General features: G+C 36.2%; 1 protein-coding gene across 1 annotated transcript; it reads left to right on the plus strand.

Annotated features, from left to right (window-relative positions):
- Positions 1-357: 357 nt before the first annotated feature.
- On the plus strand, positions 358-4,854 carry LOC135676686 (trihelix transcription factor ENAP1-like). Its single transcript, XM_065188135.1, has 2 exons — positions 358-1,652; positions 4,702-4,854. Coding segments are annotated over exons 1-2 (825 nt in total). The 5' UTR covers positions 358-828; the 3' UTR covers positions 4,703-4,854.
- Positions 4,855-11,483: the final 6,629 nt, after the last annotated feature.

Raw genomic sequence — 11,483 nt, forward strand, 5'->3', positions numbered from 1 at the left:
CCTGGAGAGATGATTGGCCTCCAGATTTTTCTTTCTGCTCCTTCGTATGCATGCAATAAGCTTCTTCTTCAACGATAATATTTTTCTCTTTAGGAGGAAAAAAAATAGAAAAAGGAAGGAGTTGCACAGAGATATGATTTGTGACGGGTGGAAAGAGAGGAGGTTTGTTTGATGATGGTGACTTCTTGGTTTCTCATTGGTCGGTAGGTCAATCTCTTCCTAAAGCCCATGGGCTAGAAAACAAGCCCTCCATTCTGAGGTATGCATGGAGTTCCATATCTAACCGTCGGTCTCCTTCTTAGACTAGTTAAATTCCTACTATGCTCCTATACGCATCCCATCTCGAGTGGTAGTTTCGTAACTCCATTACGAAGCGCTCATTCCTTTTATTCACGCGGATATCCTCGACACGAAATCGAGCACGATAACATTCGTACGACGAACAATACGAGGGCTTGTTCTGGTCTGTTCCGCCGTCGGTCAATATCCACCCGCGGCAACGGAACCAACGGCGGCGATGCTCCGTCCCGGTGGGCCCCCGCTTCCCCCACCCCTGATCGAGCGCCAACGTCGTCGCTCGCGTAGCCGCCGGCGGCCCAAGCTCTCACGTGACCTTCACGTGTCCCCGCCCCCCTTCAGCCGGCGCCTTTCGCCGACTCTTTTACTTGCCTCACCTCCTCTCTCCCTCCCTCCCTCCGTCAAACCCTAACCCTAACCACCTCGAATTAATAATAACAGAACCAAAGAGAGAGGAAGAGATAGCAGACGACGGAAGAGAGAGAGAGAGAGAGAGAGAGGAGAAGGGAATTAGCGTCTGGGAACGGGAAGATGGAGGGAAAAGAGACGTCGGCGCCGGCGAGGTCGCCAAACCCAGCGATGCCATACCGGGAAGACTGCTGGAGCGAGGGGGAGACGTCGACGCTGGTGGACGCATGGGGCGACCACTTCGTCGAGCTCAACCGCGGGAACCTCCGCCAGAAGCACTGGCAGGAAGTCGCCGACGCCGTCAACTCCCGCCGCGGCGCTGGACGCCGGCCGCCTCGCACCGACGTCCAGTGCAAGAACCGGATCGACACCCTGAAGAAGAAGTACAAGGCCGAAAAGGCTCGGATCGCTGCCGGCGCCGAGAGCCAGTGGCAATTCTTCTCCCGCCTCGACGACCTCATCGGATCCTCCCCTCCCTCGGCCGCCGCGAAGAAATCCTCTGCCTCGCGGCCTCTCGCTGTGCCCTTCTCCTTCTACCGCAAGGGGCCCACGGCAGAGCCGAGGGAGAAGAGGTCGGCGGTTGCCGGGTTCCCGGTGGACAACCCCCTTTTCAGACGCGCGGCCGCTGCGGCAGCCGCAGCGGCTGAGACCAACTTGGAGGAGGAGGGATCGGGGTCACTGTCGAGATCGTCATCGAGATCAAGAAGGGGGTGGAAGAGGGGAAGGGGCGAAGAAGGCAACGGGATCGGGGAATTGGCTAGGGCAATCACGAGGTTTGCGGACATATATGAGAGGGTGGAGGGGGCAAAGCAGCGACAGATGATGGAGCTGGAGAAGCAGCGGATGGAGTTCGCTAAGGCGCTGGAGTTCCAGACGATGCAGATCATTGTGGAGTCGCAGCTGAAGCTTGCAAAGATCAAGCGTGCCAAGCAAGCGATCAGATACTGGTAACACATTTGTTCTTTTTATTTTAACCTGCGTGAGCTATTGTCATGCTTCATATGCCTCCCGTGAATTGGGATTTCTCCGTTCTGTTTATATGCTTATTTGTTTACTTCAGAGACATCAATATGTAAGAGATGGTGATCTTGTTATCACCATATAATGTTCTTATTGATTGTTCATTGGTGTCGATGTAGCGGTAACTCTTTTCCTAATTTCAAGTCACTAGGAATTTGTGAGAGCAGAAAACCTGCTACTCTGTGGGAGGGAAAAATAATTAAATCTAAATGTAGAATTTGTGCTAGAAGCTTGAAGTTCAAATCTTTTTACTAAGCCTTTTTTATTATGGTTATTTAGAATTGATGTTTAAACTGCTATATCAACTTTGGTATTCCATGGCATTCAATCTGTTACCGAGGCACTTCCTTGCACAAGATGTCCTTCCGTGGTGCCTACCATTTTAGCTGTGCCCAACCAGATCACTCTGTGGAACAAGGGGCTCTTGGAAATGTATATTAAGTGTAAAAACCAGCTTCCTACTCTCTAGGATGACAATTGGTGAGCAGCTTCAACACTCGAGTCTAGTTGGTGCTCTTTTAAATCATAAGAACCATCTGATGCTCTTTTAAATCATAAGAACCATCTGATTGTTTATCTCTTCTCTTTTTTCCCTCTCTTTTATTTTTTTGTCAGTTGGACTCCAATCTAGGTATGGAGAAGGCAGTAAGTGCAACTTTCTCTCTGTAGCAGGATAGAAATATACTGAAATACTCTATATAATTGAAGAAAAAAAAAACAAGATAATCTTTTTATTGACCTAGTATGACTAAAATCTAATCAATATGAAGACTCAAACTGGGCAATTTGAATTCAACAACTTGGATCTTTTCTGCAGCAACCCAAATCCTTTCATCCTATTGTCGGACCGATTCTCCTGTCGTGAGTCAACTCATGCTCAAATCCCTGGCTTGCTTGTGATGGAGTCTGACCAACTCCAACAATCTTTTGATGCTTTTTGAAGTTTTTTGTGCAGTGCCCGCAGAGGTTTTCTGAATGAGTCTACGTTTGTAGACTTTGTATGTATCTATAAAAATTTACAACTTATGTAAGAAATCTGTTTAATTATGGACTACATAAATGATTCTTTTGTAGTTGAAGCCATTATGGATATGATCTAAGGTTTTATATTGGTGAAAATTGATTTGCATTACAACTCATTAACTCAAATAACATACCTTATACTTTGGTATACTGATAATACAGTTTGGAGTATATCTAGCCGATATCCTGATGTAATATTGTTGGTATTCTGTTGTGGATTTTGTTTTGCTTTCTCATCATACTTGTGGTCTTCCCAGCACTACATGCCTAGTCGTGGTCAGATTAACATCTCGACTGATTAGCTTCTAAATTTTTCAACACTAACTGAAATAAGAAAGTGATGCACCATAAGGGACATTCTACCTATAACCTCTACTGACATGTAGATAGTGATTTCAAAAGTGCTAGATGCTAAAATTCTAAAATGTCCAAGGCACTAAGCGCTCGCCCGAGCGAAACAAGACGCTTTGAAATATTCAAATATAAAAAATATATAATATAATTAAAAATATAATTATTTAAATAAAAATATAATATTAAAGTAAAAATATACTGTTAACAGTACATTACTTAAGTTATTGGGGGAGAAAAAAATATTCTCTGAAATATTAAAATATAAAAATATATAATATAATTAAAAATATAATTATTTAAATAAAAAAATATTAAATTAAAAATATACTGTTATCAGTATATTACTTAGAGTTAGAGGGGGGAGAAAAAAATGTTAACAATAATAGAGGGAGATAGCAGCGACGACGGAGGATTAGTTTAAGATAGTTGTGGCAGCACTGCGAACGATAGTAGCGGCAGCGGTGGAAGCTGTGGACAGCAACGGCAGCAGCAAGAGAAGTTGCGGACAGTAGCAGTGACAATGGTGAAAGCTGCGGACAACAACAGCAAGCGGCAACGACAGAAGCTACGGATAGCTGCGGCAATAGCTGCGAACAGTAGCAACGACAACAACGGAAGCTCCAGAGGGCCGTCGGACTCATTCGCCAACAATAGAGGAAGGCTCGGAGGCAGCGGCAGAAAGCGTCGGTGACGGAGGCAGAAGCAGCACTAGGGTTCCTCGGGATCGTGCAGGCGTGAAGCGTGGCTTTTTAGTTAAGAAACTACAAACTGAACTAGACTTAAACCAGTTCGGTTCGCTTAATTGAACCGAGCGCTCGCTCGAAGCGCCCAACACCTGGGTTCGGGCGAGCGCCCAGGCGGTGCCTCCTTGAAGCGCACCACTTGGTCCACATGCAAGGCACTCGGTCCTCGTCTTGCCCGAGCGCTTAGGCGAGCGCCTATTTAAATCACTGCATATAGACAAAAAATTTGTGCTTCTTGTTGTAGGTTATTTTAGTTGATTTATCACGATATCTTGAGGCATTTGTGGGCTTCTGACCTATTCATGTGATGTCTTTCTCTATTGCCAATCTTTTTGCCAATTAACTTTGTTTTTATCGTTCCTCACGATAGTAGGAGAATGGAACTTTGCTTTAATTGTTGAATGTGAACTTTGGAAGGAGATTTGTCTGCATTTAGCATTGAACACAGCTAAATATATTGTTATTTCCCGATAGAGTTTGCTTCCTTGAGGGATCTGCTCCCTTCGGCTCTAACTGCAGAGCTTCTCATATGGTCTTGTGGTTTCCCCGGTAGGGAATCCTTTCTTTTTTTTTTTTCTGAAAATAGTAAGTGATGAAGGCACAATGTTGTTTATGAACTTTGTTGTCTATGAAGAGGAGAAAACAACACTTAGGTATCATCAATTTTAGGGAAAAAAATGTGGTGGCACGAAATTGTTATTGTCGATAAGTGTCACAAATCTTCACTGAACACAGATGAATATTGTAATACATATATATGGTTCTAATTTGAATTTGTTATCGCTTTATATTGAGTTGTTTATTGTTCGATATTTCCATTTGTTGGAAGTGTGCTCATGGTTTTCTTTTCTTTCAGAAAGTTATTTGTAGTCTGATGTCAATGGAGCGAGAGGATCACGGCCATGACGATATATGTTTCTTGGTGCAAATGAATCTCCATCATGCACCTGAACATGTACGCTTGTTCATCAAAAATGTAATATTAGCTGAATTTTTACTTTTTTGTTTACTGGTTGGTATCCAGAAGATGGATTCAATTTGCTCCATCGCAGGCACTGGTATCTTAATCTTTTGACTGTTCTAGGCAGCCCCGCTCTTTTGACGGTGCACAGTATCTGTTTATGCAAACAAGATTATGAATGCAATTTTTTATCAAATGCATGTTAATTTTAAAGGATTTTTTTGTTGCACTGTTTTTTTTATTATTTGATTGTCTTTTAATCAGTGATTTGAAAATGCACCTGAGCGCTCGCCTAGGTGGTCGAGTGAGGTGAAGTGAGACTTGAGGTCCTTGTAAAGTAGTTGGACAACACGCTTCAATGAAGCGACGCTTGGGCACTCGCTTGAACCTAAGTGTCGGTGCCTTGGGCGAGCATCCGATTGAAGCAAAGCAATGGAACCAGATGATCAACTCTTGTTTTGTTGAATAATAGCTCAATTGGTTTGATTGAACCAATTAAGCAAAACAGTAACCCTCCCCCTCTACCCCACCTCGGACTCGACTCACCTTTGCTCTCATTAGTGCCTTTATACGCATTCGTTGTCTCTATCACTTATTCATAGGTTTGATGCTTCCTCTACCATCAATGCATGGGTTTGAAAGTCTAGCTTTCGTGTGTAGTTTCATCTATCGTCGCTACTTCCGTATGTAGCTCCTTCCATTGTTGAGGGATAGGATCGTAGCTTCCTCTGCTCATGACATCGCTGTTGTTGTCGTCGTCCAAAGTTTTTTCCGTCGCTACTACCATCCTCCGTAGCTTCCTATATTGTCACTGTCGCCCTCTCCTACCTAACGTTCCATAGTTTGTGACTCTTTTCTCCCCCTTTAACTACTGTTAAAAGTTGTTGGTGGCTCTTTTCTCTCTCTTTAACTACGGTTAACAACAATGGATTAAATATGATTAACAATAGATTGTTAATCCTTAATTGTTATTAAAATTACTATTGTGTTAACTACTATTACCATATAATAGCCCCTATTTATCATTACTAATCTTTAATTATTTAGAATTGTTATTAGGGTTTTATGATTAATAACAAGTGTATAAAGCAATTTAGAAGATTCATCAAAAAATTTTAAAAAAGACTCATGCTTGAAAATATAATTATCTAAATGATAATAAATATATGTATTTACTTACATCTTTTATGACAGGACTACTAAAGGTGGCATCTTTCATGCAAAGCAGCATAAATAGAGAACTTCAAGAATGCAACAGTATGCCAGAAGTGTCCATCTAATATAGAAAAAAGAGTTGTTGGCTTATATGATTAAAGAAAATATGCAAAGGAACAAACTTATGGAATTTTACTCGAGGAACATATTAAAGATGATGAAGAAGAAAAATATTGTTTAGAAAGTGTCAATGCTAGTGGGAAAAGAAGTCATGATTGTTAAGAAGGATAAAAAGGAACCGATAAACATATATGTATCAAGGATCAAAGAAGTAACGAGGTTATGAAAGTGTATGTTATGAAAGTGTATATATAGATTATGATGACGTATAGTATGAGAGTGCATATATATATATATATTATGATATGAGGAGTAGAAGTTTGTGAATTTGTTGTTTCTTGCGTATGTATATAAGTATTTTGAACTATTTTAACATAGAACTTTACTTCTTTATTTTGCATATGCTATGTTGTAGGGTTATGTTTGCTAAAAATGCAATAGGATATAGTGTTTACCATTAAATATCATATTTTAAAATATTATATACATGACATAATACATGCTCATATAAATAAAACTATAAAGGCTTATACTTACTATATGATTACTCACTATAAACCCTATTTTATAAGTAAAGATACTAGTACCTCATCCTAGTGATTAGGTTGGGAAGTGAGTACATGTAAGCTCATGCTAATACAAATATGGACGATGATTTATGGGCATTTATATGTGTATAAGTTTTGGATATAAAATGCACTAATCAATTATCCTATAAGTTTTAATAATTGAGTTGCATTGATTTTCTTATTAATATATGCTACTTATTAATAAATATAAGTCTTATATTTAGAAACTAGGGTTAGAACAACTTGGGATTAATCAAGAAGATATCATGAAAACTTGAGGGCAAACTAGTAGTTCTGAAAATATTCAAGAGGAGACTTCCAATGATAGAGAGGCATCTACACAATTGGTAAAGAGACAATCTAAACAATTAGAGCAATTATTAGCCCGAGGATAGGAGGCGGTGTTAGTAGTAGCTCGAGGATATGATGTTTTATAATCAACAAGTAAGAGATTTAGAAAAAATAATCCACCAATCTTTAAAGTGATACAAATCCATTAACAATCGAAGAGTGGATAAGAAATATTGACGGAATTTTTAAGTATACAAGGATTCCAAGTGAAGATAAAGTTATTTGTGTAACTTATATAATGCGAAAATATGTCCGTCACTAGTGGGATGCAAGAAGAGGGATTGTTGATACTAGACAAATGATTGGGAAAATATTCAATGAGATCTTTTACTAAAAATATTTCAGTGTGACTCACCGATTCGCCAAAATGACAGAATTTGTTACTCTCAAATAAGGTCGATCGATTATTGATTATATTAAAAAGTTTGAGGAGTTATCCTGATTTGCACCCCACATGGTTAGCACTAATGCCTTAAGGGTGGATCAATTTCTACTAGAACTTAAAGCATAAATTTATCGAGATATAAAGATGATAATGAATGCCTCAAACATTCCATATTCCTTGGTAGTGGGAAAGACCTTAGAGGCAGAAGAAGCTGAGTAAAGAATATTTTAAACTAAAAAAATGCATCACAACCATGATATGCCAAGGAATGGCATCTATTTTTGGCAACAAGCCCCTACAATAGATCTTGGAAACAAAAGAAAATGACACCCAAGTCAAGGACAATAATAAGGGTAACCTAAACACCCTACACAAGAAAGAATGGGTCATACATTTTAGTCTTCTCAGCTAGCTCAAGTACAATTACCTTAAATGTAGAAAGTATCATATGAGGAAATTCCTTAAAGGAAATGAATTATATTTTCGGTGTGGAAAGCTAGGACATTTAGCCAAGAACAACATAATAATCTCATCAGAACAGAAAAGAATACTGAGTATAATCTTTGTGATGACTAAGACAGAAGCAAATACTAGCCCCTTAGTTATCTTAGGTGAGATATTTATTTATAATATTTTCTTGCATGCCTTAATTAATTGTGGCACTACATATTCTTTTATATCACTAGCTTGTGTGAAAAAACTAGGCAAACCATCTAAAGTACTAGATGTGATGTATTGCATAGTTATTCCATTAGGAGATATAATGTATTTAGGTCATCGATGAGGGTCTTATTTAATTTAGATTATCAACAAAGAATTAGTTGTAGATCTGATAGTGTTAAATATACAAGACTTTGATGTTACATTGGGCATGGACTGATTGCTTAAATATCATATTTTTATTAACTATAATAAGAAGAGAGTAGTATATTAACCTATAGAGTCAGCAAAGTTTGTATTGGCTGATTCTGAATAAAAGACATCAATCTTTTTTATCTTGGCAATGAAAGCATAGAGATTATTAGAGGGTGAATGTTTATGATATCTAGTAAATGTGATTGACACTAGGATGAAACTAAAGGTCAAGCTAGAGGATATACTAGTTATGAACAAATTCCTTCAAGTGTTATCAAAAGACTTCCATAGAGAGAGTGAATTTGTTATAGACTTAATGTTGAACTTGTTTTTAAAGCACCTTATAGAATGACTCCAATAGAACTAAAGAAGTTAAAAATGCAATTGTAGGAACTCCTTGATAAAGAGTTCATTTGCCCTAGCCTTTCACCATGGAGAGCACTAGTCCTATTTGTTAAGAAAAAGTATGAGACAATGCGATTGTGCATTGATTATAGAGAGTTGAATAAGGTGACTATTAAGAACAAATATCCACTCTCTAAAATTGATGATTTATTTTATTAATTACAAGGTGTATTAGTGATTTTAAAAATTAATTTTAGAGTAAGTTTTCATCAATTGAAAATCAATAAGGAGGACATTTCCAAGACCACCTTTAGTACTTGATATAGACACTTTGTATTTTTAGTAATGTTATTTGATTTAACAAATATACCAATTATCTTTATGGACTTAATGAATAAAGTATTCAAGGAGCAATTAGATGAAATTAGGATAGCTTTTATCGTTGATATTTTAATATACTCATACTCTAGGGAGAAAACATACATAATATTTAAGAATAACTTTGAGTATCTTGAAGAAAAAGTAATTATATATAAAATTTAAAAAGCATGAATTTTGGCTTAAAAAAGATAGCATTCCTTGTATAGGTTGATCTCAATGAATCCAACTAAGATAGAAACAATTAGTACCTGGCCTAGGTTGATTATTGTAAGTGAGATAAGGAGTTTTCTTGGGATGATAAGTTATTATGGATGTTTTGTAGAAGGATTTTTCAAGATAGCATCATCTCTCACCTAATTAAATTTGAATGGATTAATACTTGTGAAAACAGTTTTCAAGAATTGAAAAAGAGATTGATTTCAGTTCTAATTCTTAATATATCATTTGGGTCAAGAGGATTATAGTGATGTATTCAAAAATGATTTAGGATGTATTTTAATGTAGAATGACAAAATTATATTATGCCTCAAAACACATAAAATATCATGAGAAGAATTATTATATCTATGATTTAGAGTTGGTAGTAGTGGTGTTTGCCCTAAAAATTTAGCGATATTATCTTTATGAGAAGAAACATGAAATATATATAGATCATAAGAGTTTAAAATATTTTTTTACTTAAAAAAAGTTGAATCCAAAATAGATGAGATGGCTTGAATTAGCAAAAGAATATGATTTTATGATCAATTATCATCTTGGGAAAGCGAATATAGTTATTGATACATTAAGTAGAAAGTCAATCAATTTAGTTGTTTTATCAATAGTTCAATGACCTTTTCATATAAAAATATAAAATTTAAATTTAAGATGATTATTAAAAGTTTAATTGGGAGATTGATAGTTAGTGAAGAGATACTCAGATTTTAAGATACGGAATCTGGCATAAAATAAAAAAATTTAATAAAGACATATTCATCTTTATATATAGTACATTTTAAAACAACCAAGATGTACAAGGATATAAAAGAGCATGACTAGTGAATAAGAATATAGAGAGATATCATCCAATTTGATGAGAAGTGTCTCACCTATCTACAAATCAAGATAAAATATTAAAGTGCAACAAGTACCTTAAATCTATTGCAAATGCCCTAATAGGAATGAGAAGAGATGAGCATAGATTTTGTCATAAGTTTGCCCAAGACTAGCAAAAGATATGACAGAATTTGGGTCATTGTAGATAGATTGATTGAGACAGTATACTTCTCACATATTATGCTAATTATTTCATAAATCAATATGCTCAATTATATATATAGGAGATAATTAGATTTCGTGGTGTGCTCATGTCTATTATGTCAAATAAATACTCCAAATTTATATCAAGATTTTGGAGTTTTTATAAGGCACTAGGGACAATGTTAGCTTTTAACATAATTTTTTATCCTCAAATAGATGGTCAATAAAAAAAAATCATTAAGATATTAGTAGATATGTTAAGAGCTTATGTCATAAACTTTAAAGATTATGGAACAAATATTTATCTTTGATAGAGTTAAGTTTGTCTTCAATAACAATTACTAAACAATCATTGTAATAGCATCATTTGAAGCACTATATGACCAAACTTGCAGATCACATATTCATTGAGATGAGATGAATAAACATAAATATTATGAGAGAAACAACAATAATAGTTAAAAAGATTTATCAAAATATGAAGGTAGCATAAAGTAGGCAAAAATACTATGTCGATAACAGAAAAGACCTTTAAAATTTAATAAGTAGAAATTTATAATAAAAAGTTTGTTTTAATCAAAATGCTATAGTAGAATCACACAATGTTGGAAAAAAAAGATATGAGAGAAATATCCAGAGCTATTCAAGTAAGAAATTTTGAGAATAAAATTTTTAGTTGGTGGGGAGGATTGTAGTGCTTTTGTCATGCCCCTTAAGTCGATAATATTAAAATTTTTCATCACAAACTAATCCAGGATCCAAATTAACATTTGAGGATATTGAGAAACATTCAAACATCAATCACATTCATAAACCTGTGCAGTTTATAATCATATATCACATCATTCGATAATTCATATTTATGGAAACCCAAGCTAATTTAACAAAATATTAATAACACTTATAAATCAAAACTTCAATCATTTACCACCAGTTCATATCATCGTAACTTGAACTTAACATTTCGAAATTCCAAATAAGAGAGGTCTTTTAACATATTTACACGATATATGAATTTTAAATCTGTTGATAACATTTCATTACATACAAAATATACTTATACAATAATAACATAACAATCAACAAACTTACCCATAATTTTGAATAGCTCTCCGTTGCCTTAGCCCAAGTCAAACATCTTAGAGAGTGTCAAGCTGACCTAAAAGATTTATATAGCAACAGAGTGAGCTAAAAAGCTCAACAAGTGACATAACATATCCAGAACGAAAATGGACAGTTTCAAACAAATAAGATGTCACAATGCAAGACAGAATATA

The sequence above is a fragment of the Musa acuminata genome, chromosome BXJ1-6 (assembly GCF_036884655.1).
Source record: "Musa acuminata AAA Group cultivar baxijiao chromosome BXJ1-6, Cavendish_Baxijiao_AAA, whole genome shotgun sequence".
NCBI lineage: Eukaryota > Viridiplantae > Streptophyta > Magnoliopsida > Zingiberales > Musaceae > Musa > Musa acuminata.